Consider the following 25,753-nt stretch of genomic DNA (forward strand, 5'->3'; position numbering starts at 1 on the left):
ACAAACAGGCGCTACTTTGCGACCCTAAGCCCTTTATTAACTTTATGACAATACTCTTTAATAATTCATGTAAATACATATTACCATAGAAATACTAATCAATATGTGTCAAGACCACACACACACACACACACACACACACACACACACACACACACACACACACACACACACATTTTCTGAACCGCTTGTCCCATACGGGGTCACGGGGAACCGGAGCCTACCCGGTAACACGGCGCAAAGCCAGAGGGGGAGGGGACACACCTAGGACGGGACGCCAGTCCGTCGCAAGGCACCCCAAGCGGGACTCGAACCCCAGACCCACTGGAGAGCAGGACCCGGTCCAACCCACTGCGCCCCCCTTTGTGTCAAGACCAATGCATACAATTTCCCTGTTCAGACAGAGCACTTAGTTAATAAGTACAGGCAGTCCCCAAGTTATGAACATCCGACTTACATACAACCCGTAGTTATGAACAACCCCCTCTATCAAGCCTATTATGTAAAAAAATTTGAGTTACATACAATGATTCGTAATAACAAACAGGCACTACTTTGCGACACATCAAAATATTGCACATCTACAACAGTTCGTCAGCTCGTGAGCCCGAGGTAGGACAAAACATTCCTTCTTTTCAGTCGGACCACGCTGCCGTTAACAGTGCCTTGTGTGTTACTGTATTTGGCTTTAATTTTTTTGTTTTTATTCTTTCAACCATGGCACCAAAGCGTAAATGTGACGCATCAAAGAAAAGGAAAATGATCATGATCGAAACTAAAGTGTAAATAATAAAGCGATCGGAAAAAGGTGAAATGCCAGCGAACATTGGAAAAGCGTTAGGCTACAGTCAGTCAACAGTTGGGACAATTTTAATTTCTGTCCCAATGTCTCTCTCTCTGTCACTCTGTTATAAATACTCTTGTAACATTTATTGTTATCTCTTTTTATGTCTCTCTCTATTATAAATACTGTACATGGTTACATTTATTATTATTGTTATTATCATTATACCATTACATTGTATTGTATTGTATTATGTATTATTATAACTGTGTTGTTATGTTAAAGATGTTTTAGTCTATCTGGAAGTGTTTCTTTAATGTTTTTTATGCATAGAAATGTACACTATACACTCTGTACTAAGACAAACATTTGACTAACTGATGTTAGATACGAACCGTTCCGACTTAGGTACAAATCCGACTTAAAGACAGACTTAGGAAGGGAACTCGTTCGTAATCAGGGGACTGCCTGTAGCAGTTTTATTTCCCGCACTCTGTTGCCGTGCCTGTTGCCGTCTTTATTATTGTTTTGTGCGTGCCTCCATTTGATAGTTCCCATCCATCGCTTGTGTGATGAGCAACGCATCCCAGTGGGTCAGCTCTATAAAATGAGTTTGACACCCCGGTCTGCGGGATCAATAGGAGTGGGCGCTGTGCAGGCAAAGGCTCGTTCCGCGGGCGCCTCAGGTCAAGCGGAAGGAGATGCCAGTACGCATTTGTCAAGTGCACAGCTACTGCTGGATACACTGCATTTATTATGTATGTTGCTGCGAGCTGCCTTTATCGTCCCTGCCATTCTATTGCTTCATTATTCATCGCATTAAAGCTACGTTAAGGCTGTGCGGCTCTGTTTGCATTGAGAGATGTGCCAAATTTGTATTAGATTAGAGCATATTATGTATATCGGCCTTCGAATATAAACAGTACGTGATGAGGATAAGATACTGCGGTATCTGGTCCTGAGCAGCAGTAAGACTTTAAACTATTTGTAGGATGGCAAAGAGCCATAATACCCTGGTACAAAGGATATGGGAGCAAGGTAAAGAATGTGCTTTGAGAAGAGGGAAAGAAAGGAATCGCTTTGCATATGGTTTGAGTGAGACGGCTGGGGGTTGGGGCGAGCAGATGAGCCGGTCCGGAACGAATAGGACGGGTGGGCGCAAGTGGGTGCGACAGCGGTGTGACCAGTGGGCGTGCAACCCCACTGACCTCTGCTCCCTGGCAGAACTGTGAACAAGTCTACTGGGGTGAACCGGGGCAAATCTTTAAAACAAGAACATAGTACATGGCTCAGTATATGCATCTCCGGGAGTTATGTAAAACAGTACATTTTTTAAGAGAAGTGTACAACCAGGCTCTACGCTCCCTCGCACTCTGTGTTTCCGGACAAGTGTGGCGCTGCACTGGACAAGTGGTTATTGATGATGGATGGATGGATGGAGGGGTGGATGGATGGAGGGATTAGACTCACAATTTATCCTTGGATGGACAAATTTATTGCTAGTTTTTTTTCTAATTCAAAACTGTTTTCGTGTTAATATTTTGATGAGTCTCGTTGTCTTCGATTCTCCTCATGCTCATTTTTACTTTGCATGTCGATTGCCATTTAACCAATAAATCGCACAAAAATAAAGATGTGATTTGCATAGCATCCTCATTTGAGGCACTCCCTTCCTGGTCCACATTAATGACCTGTTTCTGGATCTATTTATAGCACATGGCCATCGGACATGGTCTTGATGCGGTAATAATGTTAGTCCTCACAATGACATTCTCTTTATGCGGTCACCCTGAGTGGAGTTTGTTGACCCAGTTTGCAGTTGGCACCGTTGGGTGGTGGAGAGATGCCCTGGTTAAAGTGGGTCAGTAAAAAGAAGAGGTCCAGTTACCCGGACTCTTGCCAATGACACCAGTCTTACGTTGACAAGAGTGCAGACCTGTTTTGTTGGGTTTTAGGTGCATGGAGAGTTGACAGAAATGCATGTCCGCCTCTATATATGAGAAAACATCAGTTCTTCTGGTCATATTCCTTCTAGTTCTTATTCGTTAAAATTAAATCCCAGCTTCAGCATTGGCTGGATTGTAAGTTTTACCGAATCGCAGGTGAATTTGCGCAGAACCTGTGGATAACTTTTGGATAATTATTTAAAGAGAATGTTTTTTGTTAATTTCTCATCATTTTGAGATGCTTGGAAACAGACTTGTTTATGATGGCAGCTTCAAAGTAGTGCCAGTTCTTGTTACATTGCTAACTTCGCTGTAAAATCGAAATATATTGTCTGCTTGAAGGCCGTGGATTTCTGCATTGTTTATACGATTGAATTAATAACTGCCATTAATGTGACGAACGCACTCGGGTGATAAAAGACTTCGCTAAATTGTTCACGTCAGTGTTTTTGCCGGTTGGGTTTGATTAGGAAGGAACTGTGCAAAAAAAAATTAGAAAAAAAGTCAACTTTTCTCAGATCTTCCTCAGAAGTTATGTAGGTTCTTGTTCACTTTCTGCATTCATCCACAAGAGAAGCCACTGTTGGTTTACGTGAGTCCATCACAGTACCAATAAATTCTGCCATTTCCAGCCATGCGCCAAGTCACCACAAGAGATGAAAGGATAGTTTTGTCTTTCAACGAATTATTTTAACTCGAAATTCCATGCATCTTATTTTAGTTATTTCAGCAGATCCAAGAAAGCAGATACAGTTACATAAATTTGTAAAAGCTGGTCAGAAAAGCATTGTGTGCGATATAAATATATTCATATTTTGTTACCCTTATGTAATTTGCTGCAAAGAATGAACGTTTTATTCCGTTTGTAACTTGACACTGCATTAAATCACCGTGTCTGTCGGTAAGTGTGGGAATGTGGACAGGGCACAATGTGGTCTGGTGGGACAGGTTGAATGCTCACTGCCCTTAGGCATGAAATGACGTGCTTCACATCTGCACATGTCCTTCAGGTCGGGAGGTCATGGTGGATCGCAGCTGACGAACGCACATTTCTCCTTGAAGAATTTGCAACTTTGAAATCGTTGATGGGGCTCCATCAGTGTTCGTGTGTGAATACACTGTGTCATGCGGTCTCTAGCTACTTTGGAATAAATTTGCATAATTCCCTGTATAGCGTTTAAAAAAAATAAATAAATAAAAAAAATAAAACTCAAGTGCAGAGTCACAACGTAGAGCCACACATGTACAGTGTGCCGCAGGAGCGGAGCGAGCTCCTCACCTTTGATTACTTCTCACTTGTGCACCACTCGAGACTCTGTCCTTGGTCCTCAGCAGGGTCCGAACATCGTGACCTCACGCTTTACCTCATGGAGTGTGCTTGGGCCGGCAGCTCCGGCACCCCCTGAGAGAAAGTGTCAATCAGGGCCACGAGCGAGACTCTGGAGGAGGTGAGGACATCATTGATTTCCACCTTCTATTGAGTCCTCGCACTCAGTCTCCTTCACGTCTTCTCCGCCCACCTCCGAACAGATGAAGAGCCCTAGCCCTGACAATGCCATAATTTCCATGTTACTAAAAAAAAACTTTAAAACATCATCTTCTTTAAACCGTCAAGAGTAGCAAAGATGGGCAGAAGGACTTTTTAAGAAACCTCTTGTATTTTTTGAGGCGCGACTGGGTTAATTACTGCCTGTTATTTACACCTTTGTCCAGGTTCACTTTGTGTTTTACCCTTTCTTCCTCCCACCAAGTCATGGTCATTGGCCCAACTCCTATGTTTCCTTGGCGTACAACATGAGCTGGGACAAGTTTTGTGAGCGGTCAAGACAGGTACACACCTCGTCTGATGCGCGTACAGTGAGCGACCCATGTTTTTTCACTCTCTTCACCATAAGCACCATCAGACAATCTTAATATACTTGGAGGAAAGCGCAAAATGTCCCATATGTCCCCCTTGGTGGTTACTGTGAGCCAGGAGGAGGGCAACACCTCAACAATCTCAGCCACCCAAGGGAACATGGGCCATTTTGTGTTCACTGGACCTCCATGGCAAAGCAGGGATTCAAACCCATGTGGCCACTGGGAGTTACACAGCAAGTTAACAACAAGGCAGCTAAATTATTAACATCACACTGACTACACAAATGCAGGATGACAATGAGATCATGTGCATGCAACACTGATCTTCTCATGGATCTTGCCTCTGGTCAACAGCACTGTACCATCCATGCTTTATTATAAATCCCTACACAAGGGGTTTGGGGTTTTATTTATGAACAGGCCATAGTGAACACACCATACATTTACATTACACTTATTTATTTAGCAGACACTTTTCTCCAAAGTGCACACATACACCCTCTAAACTGCTTGTCCCACGCGGGGGTCACAGCTGAAGGGGGAGGGGACACACTCCAGACAGGACGCCAGTCCACCACAAGGCACCCCAAGCAGGACTCGAACCTCAGACCCACCCAAACCCACTGCACTGCTGCACCCCCCCCCCCCCCTCCTTCTCCAAAGCAACTTACATTTATACAGGTGGGTAATTTTCATCAGCATCATCAAAACCTTCTACCCCTCCTGGGTGGCTCCTAACAAGGGCTCTCCAGGCATCCTTGTCCTTTGTCCAAGGACTGAGACATCTTGAAGTTTCCTTGTTGGCATTTCTGTACCTGGCAAGGTTTTTACAGTGTGGGGTAGCTAGCCCCATGCCCAACCCTCCTCAGTCAGGCTTGGGACCATCCATGGCTGAGTTTGGGTAATTTTAGTAGAGCATTTTAGAGTAAGCACCTTGCTTGGTACTACAGCTGGACATGGGAATCAAACCTGCTGCCTTTGGGTCCAAAGGCAGCAGCTCTAACCACTCCGCTGCTTGCTGCCCCTATGCCAGTAGGAAGAGAGGGGATAATAAACTGGAGTACAACAAGAGTTTGGTACTTTATGGAAGAAGATTACTAAAAACCTCTCTTTTTTGCAGAAGCTGCTTTTGTTTGAGGGAGAACTGTTCCACTTGTGTAGTTCTGTGGTAAGGGTGTTTTGGAGAGGAAAGTAAATGACCTTCTGTTCAGCATCCGGAGATCAAGGGTCCAGCCTTTCATCTGTGTCGAAAAGCCATCCGCGATCGAGACTTAAGCCAGAGTGGCCGCTTTCGCAACTGGTCGTAGATGATGAAAGTTGGCAGAGCGCAGGCGAGGAGCAGGTCCCCGGCAGAGCGATCCATAGCTTAGCGAGATGGAACATTCCATATTCGACACGTCTTCCTTTTCTAATCTTATTATGAGGCTGCTGCCACTGCTTATCCTTTCAGACCAGAGACAGCGGTTGCGCGCACACACATGCGCGCACGCGCATACTCACACATCCAATCATTCATACACACAGATACACACACGCATGAACACGCACACACACATGCGCGCGCTCGCACATTCGTACCTGCTCGGATGGTCTCTGTGGCACTGCCGAGTTCTTTACCACGCCGAGACCCCCTTGCGCGCGTAAAGCCGTGAGCGAAAATGAAAACCGATATTGTGGGTAAGTGCGAGGTTTCCTCTCCGTGGGCGAGGGTGTGAAAGAGACCGGTGTGAATATTGGATGTGGTCTGGCAACGTATGTCCACAGACTGCTTGCAAAGATTTCGAGATATGCTTATCGTCCACAGTTTCTGGACACTCGTGTTTACTCTAAGAATTTCACAGTGTTCATAAATACTGCCTACCACCGTGTCGTAGTGACCGTTTCCTTCTTCTTGTGCTTATTAAGTTGTTTGCGACTGCACTCCTATGGGTTCCAAAGGTCAGACACCACAGTTCGGGATACGTCTGGGACCACCAGTTCACTTCGCACCTATAATGTGGGAAAATATAATTAGTTTTCGTCTTCTTCTGCAAGTTTGACGTTGAAGTGCTTGGGGAAACCGTGGTTTGGATATGGTATTCCACGAGAATGGCTCATTTTTGTGCAGAAGGTAACAGAGCAGACTGTAGCACTGGGTGATAAATGAGGAATTTATTTGTGACAGTGTGAAGTGCGACAGGCATGTGCAGAAAAGTGTCGGATTAGATTGTGTAGCTAATCTCTTTATAGTGAGTGTGCAGGCTCAGCATGGGCTCTCAGAGTTTTCTCACCTGGGGCCACTTTACGGGACTCCGTCAGCCTTCGAGGGCTATTCCTCATCCTCTGTTAACGTCGGGCTTTTATAGCCTTCTGATCGTAGTTTGTTCTGAAAGTCGAATCTAAAATGACATTGCATGCAATGAGAATTAGGTGTCGGAGGGAACTAGTTGCTGGTTTGTTTGCAATATAATTACATCATGTCGTGTAGATGTTACATCATGAATGCATCTCGGGAAATATAACAAAACTGTGTAATGTGGAGTTTTTGCATTCTGTTCTATGAAAGTCAAACAAAAAGGCCAATATATAGCAGGGCTGTAGAGTCGGTACACAAAACCTTTGACTCCGACTCCAGTAACCCAATAATTGCTTCCAACTCCGACTCTTGACTCCACAGCACTGCCCAAAAGTTGCACATTATTTTGGGGGTAGGCAAAAATAGGCCTAAACCTATATCACACCTCTAATTTTTGGGGGTCGACTTATAGGCCAGCATATACGGTACATTTAGTCGGAGTCGGTACATTTTTACCGACTCCGACACCAGTAACTCAATAATTGCTTCTGATTCCAACTCCGGCTCCACGACTCGTATTCCACAGCACTGCCCAAAAGTTGCACATTATTTTGGGGGTCGACTTACCCGGCAAATATAGGCCTAAACCTATATCACACCTATAATTTTCAGGGGTCGACTTATATGACGGCGAATACGGTAATTTAGTTGGAGGCGTTACATTTTTACCGACTCCAGTAACCCAATAATCGCTTCGTACTCCTCCTCCACAGCCCTGATATATAGTACTGGAAAATGCCTACGGCAGGTTTCCTTGAATGTCAAGGCCTTAATGGTTCTTAATGTATGGTTATATGTACGTAATGCAGTTATGATGAGAAGGAGGAAATTTACTACAGATAAATATATGTATTACATTGTTGTATCTGAGGGGAACCAAGACAAGTGAACATGTTGTGTTGGTCAAATCTTTCCAATGATCGGAAAATGCCTGGCCCTCCAGTGCTGGCATGCTGTTAATTTATCAATCAGTCTTTAAGCCATACTACAACGTGCCATATATTTATTTCACGTGGGATACATTTATGTATTTCTTCATATAGTTGCGAATGCAGTTAACTGGTTAGTCAAATAAGCAGGAATGGAGCTGACGTTCCGCACATATAGTTTCGGAGGCGTGATTTTTTTCAGAAAGGTAACAGAAGCCTTTCTTTGGTTAATTGCTGAAACAGTTGTGTCTTCTTTTCTTTTTCAGCCCAAATTGAAGTTATACCATGCAAAATCTGTGGAGACAAATCATCAGGAATCCACTATGGCGTCATTACATGTGAGGGCTGCAAGGTGAGTTAGAGAAGAAGTCCTTGTCCACCTTCTTCTCGCGTCCTTATCGATACTTTTTGCCTTGGTAGTTCTCAGCCCTGGTAATGAACCTTCCTGAGGGGTTCATAGTGCACTGTGAGCTTATGTGCTTTTCCCTGAAAATCTGATGGTTCCTGGTTTGAATTCCACTTCTGCTGTAGTGCCCTGTATCAATATTCAGTACGTGTCCTGAACTTACCAGACCTACCCTAACCCTGGGCAGGATGATAGCGCCACAGGTAGCACTGCTGTGGCATGGCACGTGGCCTATTTGGGTAGGGGATCGAGTCTAGTTCATTCTGTGTGGAGTTTGTATGCTCTCCCCACGTTTATACAAGTTTCTGCTGGGTGCTCCGATTTCCTCTCACAATCCAAAGAGACTGTGTGTTTCAACTGAACCAGTGATTCTGAATTGCCTGTAGTGTGTGTGAGTACCTTGTGATAAGCTGGCATCCCAGTACAGGTGTACGCTGATTACTAAATTCACCCCCAGGATCAATAAAGTACTTAATCTATTAGACTAACATACTGTTCTTCCGGGACAGGCTCCGGACCACCACAACCCTGATTTGGATAAAGCAAATAGGGACTGAGAATATCCTACTGTCTAAAAGGGTAAATCACTGTGAAGTTGCATTCCCAACATTATAAGGAGGAAAGACGTCAGCTAGATAATGATGAGAAACAAAAAGCCACTTTAGAAGTCAGCAGTTATTTTGAAATGTTTAGCCAATTCCTTTCTCCCGTTACCAAAAGGCGTGAAATAATTGCTGTACTTCTCTATGGGTATCTGACTTTCTGTCTTTGGGTTTGTTAAGATCAAAGTCAAAGACGATAGAGCATAACTGGTGGTGAGAGCTAAATGTGGAAACGAACGTATTTTTCACTTTTGACCTAGTGCTAGTACAGGACCTGCTCTGAATGTACTCTTTCATTCACATATGTCCCTGTGCACTGGGCCAACCCAGGGTTTCTTCCGAAGGAGCCAACAGAACAACGCCTCATATTCCTGCCCTCGACAGAGGAACTGTTTAATCGACAGAACAAACCGGAACCGATGTCAACACTGCCGGCTACAGAAGTGTCTCGCCCTTGGAATGTCTAGAGATGGTGAGAATCTAGCAGCGTGCTTCAACTTCAGAGTGGTAGCCTCATGACAAAGCCGCAACCGTCGTCTGTCTTACTACAGACATGCGTCGCTTAGCTACGAGGATACGTTCTGAGAAATGTATCGTTAGGCAGTTTCGTCGTTATGCAAACATCATAGAGTGTACTTATACAAACCTAGATGGTATAGCCTGAGCATAGAGTATATTTATACACACCTAGATGGTATAGCCTCGATCATAGATTTTTCTTATACAAACCTAGGTGGTATAGCCTCGATCATAGTGTACTTATAAAACCTAGATGGTATAGCCTTGATGTATTCAGGAGACGCGGTAAACACGAGATTTATGACGCTGCTGCCGGCGTAACGCAGCATAATGTTTTACGGTAAACTTTTTTTTATAAGTAGAAAGAGTTCTCTCTAAAATAACGGTAAAAAGTACAGTATAGTAAATACATAAATCAGTAACATAGGTGTTTATTATCATTATCAAATATTATGTGCTGTACATAATTGTATGTGCTATACTTTTATATGACTGGCAGCGCAGTAGATTTGTTTACAGCAGCACCACCACAAACACGTGAGGAACACGTTGCGTTACAGCGTCACTAGTCAATAAGAGTTTTTCAGCTCCATTATAATCTTATGGGACCACCGCCACATATGCGGTCAGTCTTTAAGTGAAACATCATTAAGCGGCACATGGCTGTACGCTGATTTAAGAGCATGTGCACACAACCGTTGAGGTACGGTCACATGAGAACGTGTTCCATCTGCATGTTTCAGCACAGCCGCTCATCAAGATACATGTTCAAAGGTTGAAAATCCATCAAGAGATTTCAGTTTGCTCGTTTCACAATCTTGGTATGGCAGTCTTCAGATTACTCTCTGAATTATTTTGGAGGTTATATGAGTAACCAAGCGTTTGATAATACAAAATATAAAGAAATCAACACACCAGACATCAGCTGGCAATTGAATAATTGTGCAGCAAATTTTGCACTGGGCCATTTTTATGGATGAACGAGATGTGGCATGAGCGAGCATCAATCCTCCCCCTGAGCCCCTCCCTCTGGCTTCTCTATGCTCTCTGCAGCCGTGAAGTTTGGCCGGATGTCCAAGAAGCAGCGGGACAGCCTGTACGCGGAGGTGCAGAAGCACCAGCAGCGCCTGCAGGAGCAGCGGCAGCAGCAGAACGGGGAGGCGGAGGCGCTCGCCCGTGTCTACACCAGCAGCATTAGCAATGGCCTCAGTAACCTGCACAACGAAATCGGGGGCACCTACTCCAACGGGCACGTGGTGGACCTGCCCAAGGCCCAGGGCCCCAACGGCTTCTACAACGTGGACTCCACCCAGCCGTCTCCGGACCAGTCAGGCTTGGACATGTCTGGGATGAAGCAGATCAAGCAAGAGCCCATTTACGACCTGACGCCCGTGCCTAACCTTTTCACGTACAGCTCGTACCCAGACGGTCAGCTGGCACCCGGGGTGACCATGTCAGAGTTAGGTGGGTACCTCTTCTCTCTTCAGAGCACAAAGACAATGAGCGCAAAACAGCTTCTTCAAATGGTGAACTGTCAACGAGCACTTTTCAAGCACCCTCATTCAAATGACCTTCTGACGACGCCTTAAATATTCGTGTCCAGTCAGAAAGGGTACGAAAGATGTTGCCAAACCTTCACGTTGTACTGAATTGCCACAGCTTTTTATCTCCCAGTGTCTCCACAAATGAAAAGCAATGTGAAAAAAATGGGTTCGCATCTTGAGCTGGTAGAGTGTACCCATAATGCCCTTGAGGGCCTATAGGCGATCGCTCACAGTGGAATCAACCATATGTTGAGAACTTCAGCTTGGTGGAACAGAAGCTGCAATCCATAGTGAAGCATGTGACTGAAAATGGCCTGTTTTTGAAACATTTCCCTTCTTTTGTACCTGCGGCTCCGTGGAAAGTGAGGGATACGAAATGTATTGCTGTGAACACAAATTGATCATATAGTCATGATAGTCATCAGTCATATGGATATGATAGTCATCATAAGACAGTGAATACTGATTGAGTTCTTGAAATGACCATCTCTACTTTTGGGGTATGATTTGAGAAATATTGAAATTGAAATATTATTTTTTTGATTTTTTTGCGTAAAATCTGAATTTAGCGGTAGGTGGTAGATTACCTCCACGGAAAGTAGGGGCGACTAAGAGCCATGTGGGCTAAACAAAACGATGACTGGCGCGCGTCCGCTCGGAGATCAGTGGTTTGAAAGGACTGCGGGATGGTTGACATTTATCCCCTGTACACACGTGTGTGTGACAAAGGTGTGATTGGTATGTGAGAAAACCACGATAATATTTAACAGTCACCATTTATTTTCTCCAATGTGCTTTTGTCAAATTTCACCGTACTGTAAATAATTTAATTATCATTTTTGGGGTGAACCACAGGGGGGTGCAGTGGTGCAGTGGGTTGGACCACGGTCCTGCTTTCCTGTGGGTCTGGGATTCGAGTCCCGCTTAGGGTGCCTTGTGGCGGACTGGCGTCCTGTCCTGGGTGTGTCCCTTCCCCCTCTGGCCTTACGCCCTGTGTTGCCGGGTGGGCTCCGGTTCCCCGCAACCCCGTATGGGACAAGCGGTTCTGAAAATGTGTGTGTGTGTGTGGGTGAACCACATGGAAATACTGTGATAAAATCTATGGAAACTAGTCTTAGAAATGTTATTTATTGGCAGAGTAACATATGTTAAAAGGCCCATGTTTCAATGTGTGCAGTTTGTTTTTTAATTGTTTGACAACAAAATGCACATATGAACATCTTTTTTAAGTGTTGCTCTCTTTCCAGTTATTTATGAGGAAATGTGCATTAGCTGTCCTTTCTGACAATATGTGTTACTGGCATTTAAATTCAGACCAGTCACCGCTGAAGCGTGAATGGGCTGAAAGCTTTTTCTTTCTCCAACATAAATACCTAAAGAGCCACTTGTTGCACTTGATTACCATGGTGCCAAAAAGAGGAACTGTTAGCAATCACTGCATTTAATTGCACTGTCACTAAGCACCGTGCGACAACCTGGGAAAGAAACCCGCTGCACATGATCGGTGGTAAGACACGCTGCAATGTCCGTGCTTACGAGCGAAGCGGCGGTGGAGCGGTCTTTCGTCTTTTTTTTCCCCCCTCGCGTGATGTGCTCCTCGTGACGCCTCTCCGTGCATCCCATCACCCTGCAGATCGGATTACGCAGAACATCATCAAGTCCCACCTGGAGACCTGCCAGTACACAGCGGAGGAGCTGCAGCAGTTGGCCTGGCAGACGCACACCTACGAGGAGGTCAAGCTGTACCAGAGTAAGGTGGGTGTCCCAGCTTCTGCAGAGCCTCGCACCTTCTCAAAGTCACCCCGCCCTACATTTAGCAGACGCTCTTTTCTCCAAAGCGACTTCCAATGAACTCGATGTAGTATTATGAGGCCACACGCCTTATTCACCGTGGTGACTTACACTGCTAGATACACTACTTACAATGGGTCACTCATACACACATCAGTGGAACACACACTCTCTGGCACTTACACGTTATGGGAGAATCTGAACAGCATGTTTTTTGGACTGTGGGAGGAAACCTGAGCACCCGGAGAACATACAAACTCCACACAGACCAAGCAAGGATCGAATCTATATCCTCTCCCACCACCCAGGTGCTGTGAGACAGCAGCGCCACTCACTGTGCCTCCAAGCCGTGTTTACGCGCTGTCGCCCTCCGCCCTCGGCCATAGATCCCGTCCGCTCCAGCACCTCCTCGGGCATTTCCCACAATCTCGCAGTTCCGGTGCTCTTGCACCGTCCTCTGCAGCATCTTTAAAGCCAGATGTGTCCTCCAGTAACCGGTCCATTGACTCTGTGAAATTTTATAGCGTATAAAACGTAACGCGTAACCGCCCCGAGGCTCCACTGCGACAAAAGGAAACACCTAAACCAGATCTAATCCAACTTAAACGTGGAGACGATCTCAGCGACGCGGGCCTATTGTGCGAGGGCGAGCCGCTCTGCAAGTAGCCTCCCGGTGCAGGAGCGCTCGTTTCTTTTTCATTAAATGCACGGATCGCCACTTAATAGCCCCCCCCGTGGAATGAATAGAAGAAACATGCAAAGTACTTAGAGCCTTTCTCTGCGTAAAATCGATTCTTTGAAATTACCGCAGGACATGGTACAAGGAGCGCCAGAGCTTTATGCTGTACTTACAGAACATTTGCTGATATCATATTCTTTGTCGTGTCCTTTTCGCTACTACTTTGTAACTTTTAAAAAAGCAGCGACTGCTTGTAATTTCCCGGATGAATGGCTTCCACTTAATGCTCTGAATAATAACGTTGGAGCTGTAGTCTCTGGCTTCACACCGCCGTCCTACTGCACCTCCTGCCTGCGCTATAACAGGAGCACGGTGTGTTCGGCTTATCGGTCCGTATCCCACGGGCCTTGACAGCCGAGGCTGCTCTTACACCTCTCAGCAAATGCTGGGCAAAGATGCGCTACTGTACTGTACTGTAGGGGCAGCAGGTAGGGTGGAGCTGGTCGGAGCTGTTGGACTCAGGTTTGAGTCCCATTGCGGTTTGCTTGGGGAGCATGGTGGCGCAGCGGGTTGGCCTGGGTCCTGCTCTCCGGTAGGTCTGGGGTTCAAGTCCTGCTTGGGGTGCCTTGCGACGGACTGGCGTCCCATCCTGGGTGTGTCCCCTCCCCCTCCAGCCCTCCGCCCTGAGTTACTGGATTAGGCTCCGGCTCCCCGCGACCCCGTATGGTGTAAGCGGTTCAGAAAGTGTGTGTGTGCGGCTTGCTTGAGCAAGGTCCTTACCCTCATCAGAGACATTTTAAAAATTACCCAGCCCTATAAATGAGTCAGCCATCGTGAGTCATCCTGGAGAAGTCGTCGGCTAAAAAAAGCAAAGTAATGAAATATTACTTAGTGCAGGAAAACCTATAACGTGGAATCCTTAAATAGTCATTGTAGAACAACAGTGTACTTGTGTTTTAGATGTTTTTCCTTTGTGGTGTCTTTCATCTTTGATTTTTTTTATTTTTTATTTTTTATTTTTAAATTTTGCCTTCACAGACCCGGGAGGTTCTGTGGCAACAGTGTGCAATCCAGATCACGCACGCAATACAGTACGTGGTTGAGTTTGCCAAGCGCATCAATGGCTTCATGGAGCTCTGCCAGAACGACCAGATCCTCCTCCTCAAGTCAGGTACGCCGGGCCACGTTTAAGAGTTCACACTAGATGCTAACTTCAGAACTCCCAGCATGACCAGTTTGCGTTGTTAGGATTGCTTTCTGGCACTTCCTCTTCCATTATTACGATGGATGCCCGTGAATGATTCGTCCCGTAGCACTGACTAAAAAAAATTAGAATCAGAATCAGAACGAGCTTTATTGCCAAGTATGTTCACACATACAAGGAATTTGTCTTGGTGACAGAAACTTCCACAGCACAGACAGAATGACAGTGACAAGACACAGATGAGAAGATAGAATATGTGAATAAAGGATAAAAAATATAAAGTACACAATATACAAAAAAAATAGCCACTAGACATTATATGTATGTTCTATACAAATGCAAGGGAATGTGAGTAAGACATATGATGTGATAAATAGATATAAATATAAATAGCGTTGTGTATTGCGCTGGTTTACTCTCTAGGGGGGATTTAGCTGTTCATGAGGTAGATGGCCTGAGGAAAGAAACTTTTCTTGTTCTAATAGTAATTCTAATTCTAATAGTAATAATGGTGACACTGAAATGAATCCGGCTTGCGGTAAATGCCCATAATTCCGCAGTATTATCGTGTTGCCGGGGGTGAGTCTAAGTCACCTTGTCCTCTCCCCTCTCCCATGTCTCCGAAGGTTGCCTGGAGGTGGTCCTGGTGAGGATGTGCCGCGCGTTCAACCCTCTCAACAACACCGTACTGTTTGAGGGAAAGTACGGTGGCATGCAGATGTTCAAGGCCCTAGGTACTGCAGCGGGGGCCCAGTGTTCGAATTTGGGTCAGAAAGCTGGCATCTGATGATTAGATAATTAGTAAAACAGGAAATAAAAAGCAGAACAGAGCTCCCAGCTTGTGTGATGCTGTTTATGGGTCAGAGAAGTGGAGCGGCTGTGCGGAGGGGTGGGGGATTCGCAAGCAGTGGCAGGGGACGGGCGGAGGCGCCATTGACACCTGGACTCGGGTACGCCGAGTAACCTGCCGGAAGAGCTGCCTGGAAATTCGTGTGCTTTTCTGGACCTCGTGCTTTGCGCCAGCGTCCTGCCGAGGGCAAACGTAACACCACTTATTGCGCTGAAATTTCAGCAGGATGAGAGAATTACTGCGATGCTTCGGGTCGGGGTGTATAAGGGGTGGTGGCACAGAGGGTAGTGTTTCGGTGTAGGTTTGAATCCGTCTCAGAGTGTGTGTGTGTGTGTGCACCTTGCACGTCCTCCTTGTGCTTGCGAGTCGTGCAGAAGAAGGTGCTGGTAAACCTCTGTCCGCACCTTCCCTACCCACGAAAGCCACGCGGGTGGGCGCAGTGGGTCGGATTCGTCTCGACGGCACGTGCGCCACCTCGGTTTGCGCGTGCGAAAGGGTGCGTTAACATGTTTGGACACATTTTAGAAGCGGAAGGACGCGATCGCCTGTTTTTACGGAACTGTACGTGTGCTGATCTGTCCCCGTTGGTCTTTCTCCCTTTCTTTGCTTCCCTCCGCTTTCATCAGGGTGCGATGACTTGGTCAGCGCAGTGTTTGACTTTGCCAAGAGCCTGTGTTCCCTACAACTCACGGAGGAGGAGATAGCGCTCTTCTCGGCCGCCGTCCTCATCTCCACAGGTAAACGGCGTGGCCGTAGCTTAGGGGTTCTCGTCCCTCCCCTTCCTTCCGTTTGCAGTCTTGAGCGGAGCCGCTCCAGTGCTGGATTTAAATCCTCCTATTTTCTGCCAAAACCTGTTGCGTTTCAGCTCCCACCCCCCCGCCACGACACTATTGGCTGCCCCACTTTGACGCGTATGCATACGGTTATTAAATAACAGAAGGAGAGTTCTAGAAACAGCGTTGGTGCCGAAGAGACGTGTTTTTTTCCCATACATTTTTTGGCGGAGGCAACCGTGCGGCCAGTAAACGCCCACAGTCTCAGAAAGAACTCGCATCTTTCTGACTGCATTCACATCTTATATTTACATTGTTTACATTTATTCATTTAGCAGATGCATATCTTGAAATTACATTTATTCCTGTAGTACAGGCTTTTCTCATACATACACATATATATGTGTGTGTAGAAATAACATAAAAATGTCACTGAGTGCATTGGGAGCATCACCTTGGTTTCAGTAGTCTCTCGAGAGCACGTGCCTGAAAAAGATGAACGCTAAATACACTAACCCATACACGGTCTGAAACCACTCGTCCCAAGTGGGGTCGCGGCGAGCCATTGCCTAACCCGGCAACACAGGGTGCAAGGCCGGAGGGGAAGGGGACACACCCAGGATGGGACGCCAGTCCATCACAAGGCACCCCAAGCGGGACTCAAACCGCAGACCCACCAGAGAGCACAATAATTACGAGTTTATCAGTTAGCCAAGGAGTTAGGAGTGTTTCGCTTCCCTTTCGTCTCAGATCGGCCCTGGTTGATCGAGCCACGGAAGGTCCAGAAACTCCAGGAGAAGATCTACTTCGCCCTGCAGCACGTCATGCAGAAGAACCACCTGGACGAGGACGTTCTGGCCAAAGTAGGACTCCCTCCTCTCTCACGTTGTTTGCATGACTGCCGTATCCACGGCCTCCAGTGTGTCACGTTCCGTTGTCTGACTCGCGCTTATGACACAGTGATGTACGGGTGCAGTGAAGTGACAGGGCGTGATGCATCCAGGAGCTCAGGAGAGGAGTGCTGTGTCCTAGTTACTAGCTAGGAAAGGAGAAGAAGCGAGGGATGGGAAGCCACATTTCCTTCACAGAACCTGCTTTGAGATTCCCTGCTGCGGACCTCAGCAGCCCCAGACTTTTCCGGTTTTAGTCATCCGATTATATCGCGGGCATTTTGCTTCGCCGCAGCTTCGGCGTGGTTATGAACCCCGTTTCCTACAGGAGGACATTTGGAAAGTTCTCAAGCACCAGTTCAACGGTGTAGAACAGTGCCGCAAAAAGAAGCGTTCCAGTCTGTGCCGTTACTCCCGCAGCTGCCTGCCTCTGGAGGTCCCCCAGAACCCACATCCCTCCCACTTTCGAGTTAATAAGGGAGTTTCAAACATCGTCACTGTTACCGTGAACTGTTTCCGAACCCTGTCCTCTTTAACGGCCCGGCATTTTTTTAGGTGCAGGGTGGGCGTCGTTCGCATCGTTAACAGCGGCGCGTTCATTTTGTCCCGATTCCACGAGAAAAACCTTGTTTTCGCGGAGCTCCTCGGAGGTCGATTTTGGCGTGGCGCCGGGTACTGAGGTCCCCTCTTCTCCTCCACAGCTCATTGCCAGGATCCCCACGCTGTCGGCACTTTGCACCCTGCACACGGAGGAGCTGCAGGCGTTCCAGCAGTCGCACCCCGAAACGGTGAACGTGCTCTTCCCGCCGCTCTACAAAGAGCTGTTCAACCCGGACTCTTCGTGCGGGCCCAAGTGAGCGCCCCCGGGCCCAGCCGTCGGGGAGCAGAGCCAGGCCGGTCATGGAGCGACAGCAGCGGCGACAACACGGGGCAAAACATGTGTAACAAGCGAATTACTGGGAATGTCCTGCACTTAATACAGTTTAATTCACCGATACAGTCTAAGAATGTAAATATGCACCTGCTAAGAGGAGCTTTTGAGAACTGACCAGAAATGTACAGACTTTAGAGCAATTTAAGTTGTCTTTTCATGGGGTAAGTTTGTTAATCTTCCATTTTCTTTTGTTTTTTTTTTTTCCTGATGTGATATTACAAGTTGATGGGTGACTATTGATATTTTTTTTCTTGGGGGCGGGAGGCGGGAGGGTGTGCAAAAAAATTGATCCAGAAAGCTGTTGTAGATATATATACTAGTGTAGCCCAGATCTTCAGTATTAACTATTGTTCTGTTTATAATTTAGGAATAATTTAAAACAATTTTGGCCTGGAAGGCTAAGGATTTGTCCGTGCGTGTGAGTGTGGTTTTTTTTTTTATTTTTATTTTTTTTTTTAGTTTTACATGTACAGAATTTGTAAAGTTGACTTGTACAAGAACTTTGTGGTTAAATGGGAACATAGTAAGTAGGTCGGGTACGTTTTAAAAAGCCTTGTCTGGTTACTGTAGATATATTCACCTTAAGAGGGTATTGCAACTTTCAGTTGGAGTATAGAACTGTACCTTTTTTCAAATGACTAATTTTCCACACGAAGATATATATTTTGTGAATAGATTCTGACTGAACAAAGTTTGCTGTCCTGTCAATCACTTTTTTGTAGCTGCAATACTGTCAGTAACTGCTGGACTGCTTTTGAACAATCACTGAAAGCCACTTGTAGGACAAACTTTTATTGCACTTCAGACATATGGCATTATCTTAAACCTACTCCTAATATTGCCACGGTGAGGTAACGTCAACACGCAACGTCTCGCAAAGCATCGTGGCAACATTGCGTGAGGGATGATGTTGTAAGTAGAACACCACTTGACGAAATTTTGCACGAACAGCCAGCGTCGACATCCTGTCCGAAGCTGGTTTAGTGAAGGACTGTCGGAGAACAGCAATAATTGCGTTATTTTAATCCACAAATTGTAGTATAATAACCGCTAGCAGGGCATAGTTTCTCTTAATGCAGTTTGATATTTTAACAGGAAAAAGGCATACCGTATTACAACAAAATCACTTAAATGTTACTTTAAAAGTAATGATTTCAAAGTTTCACCTTTCTTAGCTTTGCATTATTTCTGTTTGTTTTTATTTATTTCACTAGTGGCATAAATGTCTTTGGAGAATGTTGAAACCTTCACCAGAATCGTTGATAAAAGCTTTTTTTAAATTTTTTTTTTTATTTTAACGTGTATTTAGCATTTTTCGCAAAAGGACAAGAAACGTTATGAAATTAATTCACTTTACTGGTAAATAGTATTTTCCTGCAATGTTACAAGTAATTCTGCGTGGGACATGTGTCTTGTGTGGTTTCAACAGTGGGCAGCAGTGTGTGGGTTCTGTAGCGTGATGCTTATGAAGTGCTCAACAGTGCTTGTTATTCACTGTACAATCCTTGTTTTAAATTTTCTACAAAATGGCAAGAGCTGTGTCTCTTTCTTCTCTAAATTCGGACTTGCTAGCTATCGCTGCATTTTTTTTTTTTTTTAAATAATTGATTAATTTGCCCAGTCTTAAAGAAAGCATTCAGATACTTAGATGTGTTAACACACCCAAAAGATGCATTAAGCTGTTTGATTCCACCGTATGGTTTTCGCGGCCACGTGGTGTGGTCCGAGCATGTGTGGTAATTGTACCGTCAACGCTTTCCTGGACGCGTACGGTTGTTGGACTTTTTCGAAGAAAGAAAGAAAGCACAATGTGGGGATTAAAGAATGCGTAACCCACATTACACACAATTTTTTATATATGAGGATATATTACAATCCAATACAAGTGCAACAAGGGACCTGGAGGTGTTTCATTTATATGTCAAGTACAATAAAGTACTTGACACAGGTTCATACTTTGTGTTAAAGTACTTTATTTTTTTATTTTTTTATTTTTTTTTGAAATGCAGATAGGTACAGTGACGTAATGTTTATTTAAAATCGGTGTGCCCGGGAAAATCTGAGCGAGGACAGTGTCCACATGAAAGCGTCTGACTGCGGATGCTTTCCGTGTAAAGCCATTCCTCTGCTGTCTCCGGTTTACAAAGGCAAAAGGACGCAATTCTGAAACTCTCTCACTAAAAAGCACTTAGTCGTTCGTATTTAAGACACAGGGTGATCGAGTCATTCCACTGGAACTTTACATTTGCAGTTTACAGTTGCAATACTTTATTTGAATTTTATAGTAAACTGTGCTAGACAATCGGTGTGTTAATTTATTTTTAGTGAAACAATATTTATCTGAAACTATAAGCATGTTTGTCAATACTTTTTCTTCATTATGTAATTAAAATAAATTGTATGGCCACTAAAATATCTGCCTTTGGTTAGTGTATGTTCCAGTGTATTTCTTTTTTGACTACTCAGGGTACCTGTAGGTTAGTCACTAACTTTTTGTCAAGACAGTTGTGGGTTGAATACAAGTCTGTGGATGGGAATAGCAGTTCACGGCTTTCGTTTATATGTACAACTTTTTATACAGCATTTTTTTCCATTTGTAGTGATAAATACCCTCCTTACGGACAGGAGCTAATAGATGATATCTATATATGTTATGATACAGTCTTATACCACTAGATGGAAGCATTATGAAACAATTTTGGCAATTTCACACTGCCATACTATGAGGATACATCACCACCTCTTACTTATTTCCGCCCTGTTACTTGCACGCATTTCCGAAATAGCAGAACATCGGGATACTTGCCAGCATATTCATTTAGGCCCTGCTTTGATGCTTAAATTCATCAACTGGTTTTTAGTAGCGCTGCGGAGTCAGAGTCGGAGGCAATTATTGAGTTATTGGAGTCGGAGTGGGTAAAAATTTACCGACTCTGACTAAATGTACCGTATATGTCGGCGTATAAGTCGACCCCCAAAAATTAGAGGTGTAATATAGGTTTAGGCCTATATTCGCCCGATAAGTCGACCCCCAAAATACTGTACAACTTTTGAGCAGCGCTGTGGAGTCGAGAGTCGGAGTCATGGAGTCGGGGACGGAAGCAATTCCTGGGTTACTGGAGTCGGAGTCAAAGGTTTTGCGTACTGACTCCACAGCCCTGGTTTTCACTAATGTGATCAATAAAGTTTATAATAGGTAAATAAGCGAAAAGGACACGCTAACTGATAATGTGCTTAATAGCCATTTCTGGAAGAATTTTTGATTAAGTGGACAGTTTGACCACCAGGAAGGAAATGCAGAATGCCTGGTTGGACATCATTAAGCATTGAAATTTTCATCTGAATCTATTTTTCATGGGCTGTTTTTTTTTTTTTTTTTCCCCAGTTTAATTTGAGCACAGCAGGAAGGCTCTTTCTTTTCTTCCTCTCGAGATTCACATTCTATCTCTGCCTCTTGTCCCACTGCAAACACTCTCAAGGCTCCACCTGTCTGAGGACACCTCTGAAAGACAATCACATCTCCATGTCTCCATAGCATGGGGGAACCTTTCTCAGGGAACTATATTTGTGCTTAAACAAGAACAAATGTCGTGACCATTTGGGAGAACTTACTCTACCTGTTTTGTTTAAAGTAGGAAATACCCAGACAAGGCTTTCATGTGTATTTTTCTATTGACGAAACACAATTAGCTGAATTCACAGTGGGAAAACTGAATAATAACTTCACGTGCTTGTGAGTAAATGGCAATAATCAGTGCAAATGATACAACTCACATTCTTCTGTAAATAAAGGATTTGCATAAATGTATGTTTAAAATAAGTTTTTTTTTTTTTTTTTTTTTTAGTGTAGGTTTACAGATTTTATCGCTTTCGGAGAAACGTTTAAGTGTCATATGATTAAAGTGACAAAACTGAGCCAGTCACCTCTGTTCCATTCATACAAAACAGTGAATTCAGCTAAAAACCTTTGAACCTGTGTTCAGATTCGCTTATTTTTTACTGTTTTTTTTTTTTCTTCTGGAATAGACTGTGAACATGGGGCTCTGGGTTCAAGTTCTACACTGTTAGGTACCGTAGCAATAACTGTAAACATTTATTACCGTCATGTTTGCGATGTAAGATTCTCCTTATTTTGTTATTATAATTCTATTGTTGTTCTCACTGTTCTTTTGCATGCTGTCTGATTGCAATGAAGCGTTTTCAATTTCGGGGTTTTCTTCGCGTGATGCAATGTGCGGGTTTAAGGCGAGGGGGGTCAGGGATTTCCTCTCTTTGAATGTCCTGGATTCGCTGCATTCGGCGCACGCTGTGCTGAATGCCTTGTGATTCGTGTGCCTCTGCAGGGCTCATCACTCGCTTTCGCTGGGGCAGCAGCTCTTCCCATCGCGGTGGCTCCTGGCTCTGCTACTGGTTTTCTTTATTAGACAGGTATAGTGAACACCCACACCGGGGTATTTTGGAGTGTGGGACCAAGGTCAGCATGAGGCATCAATATCACATATGAATAAATGTACTTATGCATAACATATGCATGTAATTGGGATAGAAATCTCTTTGCATTTTCTTAATTTATTGATTAGAATGTTTCTGCCTCACAGAACATGTAGCATCTGTAACCAAAACCAGTTAAGGGTATTTAGTGCACAAGTTTTTTTTTTTTAGAACTAAAAATCTCTTTTAAAATTTACAAAAAAAAAAAAAAAAAAAACTTTTTTTTTAAAAAAAAAAAATTTAAGTGCCATAGTTAGAGTGGATAAGTGTGAGCGCCATCATGGGATCGATCCCTTACTTTGTAAGTCTACTGGAGAGCCTATAAAATGGGAATTTATAAGCAGCTATGAAGGTAATTCAACGGAATATTTCTGGGAAAAGGTTTGGAGCTCCGGGGAACTGACAAATGCAGCCCCTGTGCGGGAAGCACATTAAGCCTCTTCAGCAGGTCGCCATGAAATATTGAAATGCTGGGTTTGCAACGTGTCTGAGCTCGAAACTAACACACTCCGTAGCGTTTCTGTTTTCTAGTTGTGTTACGCAAAATTCCGACTTGATTTTGTTCAATCCTATATGCTTTTGTAGACGTTTCTGTGGGGGAAAAAATAAAGGACATTTTTATGGATGCATTTCCTCACTTTATAGTGCTGAGATCTTATTTTGTTTTTTTTCTAACATAACTGATTGTAATGTATCTTTTCAAGTAGCCGTCCTTTTTTCGTTGGGTAGTGTACAGACGAAATTAGACAAGAGCATCGTTTTCCTCTAGCTTATCTGACTTTCCAAAGAGTATGAACTGAATGTTCAGTTAGTACTAAGCAATTTTGCATCTCTTATGCAAATGGTTCATCACGCACTGTTGGAAGTCATATATACAACACAGAAAACCATGTCGGAAGAGAAGTTCAGCGCCGTTGGCATTTGTTTGCAGTTTAGATGCTCTGGACACACGAGAGGTGGAAATGCAGTCACTAGTAGACATTGTGCACACACACACACAACGGCCCAGCAGTGCTCCAGCATATGCAGAGTTCACTCCCTCTTGGAGCAACAGGTCAAATGAGGCTCTCAGTGCAAAATCCATTGTCTATTTACTCTTTACCCCTCAGTACAACCATGCAAATACAAAAACCCTACTGAAGACATGCATTCTATGCTCTATAGTAAACCTTTATTTGGATATGATTTTTTTAAATGTAATTTATGCTGGGGTTATGACAATAAACTTTTTACAAAAGGGACTAGTTGTATTCTATTTTATTCTGTAGTTTCTGGCATACACCTTCTTTTTATATGAAATTTTCTTTATGCTTGCTTTTCTCCTGAGAGTTCTTTTTTATTTTAAAAATGCAATTTTACTATTACTGTGCACAATTATTTCAACAGAAAATCGGTTTTTCTGTGTTTATGTCCCAGCAATTGCTCTGCTTTAGTTCAAGTAAAACAGAAGGTAAAAGTTAAGAAATTGTCATTGTAAATAGAAAAATGAATTATGTAAAGCATTTAATGTTTTACATTGCTTTAGAATGTAAAAACATTTTTTCAGTTCTTAAAAATGTAGTTTGATCCTGTTAGAAATAATTTTATAATGTACAGAATATTCTGAATGTTTACTGTAAATGACAATCAATGTTTGTTTTTCCTTCTTTGATGATAAGAAATAAAGTCTTTAAAATCCATTGATGGCCAAGGATCTTTTATCCATTGTATACATTTATATAGTGGAAGGAATATAATTTATATATAAATATAAAAATATAAGGAATATATACGATTTGTTAAAAAAGTGAAGTTACTTCACTGAGTACACAAATGGGCCCTCCAAATCCGGCTGGTATTTTTCCGTTTAAGAATATCACATGGTGGTGTAACTTTGACAAAGACAAGTTACTAATTTTATCCCAGCAACTTACAAAAATGTTAATAACAACATATTTGGATCAGATTAGGTTGCTTCCAGGTTTTCTATTATTCTATCATTTATGTTATTGCAAAAGTGTTAATTACAGGTGACCCTTGAACAACAGGGCGGATAGGGGCGCCGACCCCCAGTGCAGTTGAAAATCTGCGTATAACTTTTGACTCTTCAAAAACTTAACTAATAGCCTACGGTTGACTGGAAGCCTTACTGATAACATAAACAGTGGATTAACACATATTTTGTATGCTATATGTATTATATACTGTATTCTTACAATAAAGCAGAGAAAAGAAAATGTTAAGAAAATCAAAAGGAAGAGGAAATGTATTTACAATACTATACTGTAGTGTATTTATCGATACCATAAGTTTACGTCGTCTGTTTACAAGATGAATTGTCTGTCTGTCAGTACCTACGTCAATATTGTCTTATATGATACAAAACACTGTAGATGTTATACGTATTACGTGTATATTTTATGGTAGTAAATGATAAAATAGACTAGTATCTACATATACTTTATGCGTTCATGACATACCTAACTTTTCTTAAATTTTTTGGTATTTCTAGGCTACACGGTTCGTCTGCGAGTTTTTTTCAATATATTTATTGAAAAAAATCCATGTATAAGTGTACCCGTGCAGTTCAAACCCGTGTTGTTCAAGGGTTAACTGTACATGAAAATTACAAGGCCAATTAAAAGAGTTACCAATAACAAATCTTTCATATTAGTTGATCAATTAATATTGTTGAATGCACTCCTTTATACTTCAAGTTATTGGCAGCTTTCAAGAAAAGCATCATCTGGATGAATAAATGGAAATATGAAGAAATAAAGCTGGTTAACACAAAAAAGAAAAAACAAAGAAACTATTATGAAGTATGAAATAAAACAGTTTAAATACTGGTCAGAGGTCAAAGACGGGTCGTGAAAAAGTCACTTTCCTCTTCATACGCAAGATTTACCTCTCCTTCGATGATATTGCTCCTCCTCAAATCTGACAAGAAAACATAATTGAATAAATGGCAGCTAAAACAAAAATATTACTATAAATGAGACATCTTTCGAAACTTAAAGGCCAGATATTTTTTACAAACAACAAGCTCCGAACTTCTTGAAGAAGATATGAAAAGAAAGCACCTTTGAAATAAAAAAACATGTAAGGATGGGGATTTTTATTTTTTTGTTTGTTTGTTTTTTCCTAAACTTCTTAGGAGATGTTCCCCCTAGATCTAAACACCATCTTGTGTTTACCATGAGATTGTAATTAATATGTAATCAAAGTAAACATGGG

General features: G+C 43.4%; 2 protein-coding genes across 2 annotated transcripts in view; one reads left to right on the top strand and one right to left on the bottom strand.

Moving 5' to 3' along the window:
• Positions 1-18,438, top strand: part of rorb (RAR-related orphan receptor B) — a 35,931-nt gene extending 17,493 nt beyond the window's left edge. Inside the window, exons 2-10 of the mRNA XM_018759998.2 lie at positions 8,121-8,206; positions 9,193-9,334; positions 10,435-10,845; positions 12,559-12,680; positions 14,434-14,566; positions 15,226-15,333; positions 16,076-16,186; positions 16,973-17,085; positions 17,814-18,438. Of these exons, the coding sequence (XP_018615514.1) occupies positions 8,121-8,206; positions 9,193-9,334; positions 10,435-10,845; positions 12,559-12,680; positions 14,434-14,566; positions 15,226-15,333; positions 16,076-16,186; positions 16,973-17,085; positions 17,814-17,969 (1,382 nt within the window). The 3' untranslated portion in view covers positions 17,970-18,438. The remainder of the gene's footprint in view (positions 1-8,120; positions 8,207-9,192; positions 9,335-10,434; positions 10,846-12,558; positions 12,681-14,433; positions 14,567-15,225; positions 15,334-16,075; positions 16,187-16,972; positions 17,086-17,813) is intronic.
• A 6,935-nt stretch (positions 18,439-25,373) lies between these two features.
• Positions 25,374-25,753, bottom strand: part of trpm6 (transient receptor potential cation channel, subfamily M, member 6) — a 30,343-nt gene continuing 29,963 nt past the window's right edge. Inside the window, exon 40 of the mRNA XM_029259540.1 lies at positions 25,374-25,456. Coding sequence (XP_029115373.1) covers positions 25,374-25,456 — 83 coding nt within the window. The remainder of the gene's footprint in view (positions 25,457-25,753) is intronic.

Source organism: Scleropages formosus, chromosome 17, assembly GCF_900964775.1.
Source record: "Scleropages formosus chromosome 17, fSclFor1.1, whole genome shotgun sequence".
Classification (NCBI taxonomy): domain Eukaryota; kingdom Metazoa; phylum Chordata; class Actinopteri; order Osteoglossiformes; family Osteoglossidae; genus Scleropages; species Scleropages formosus.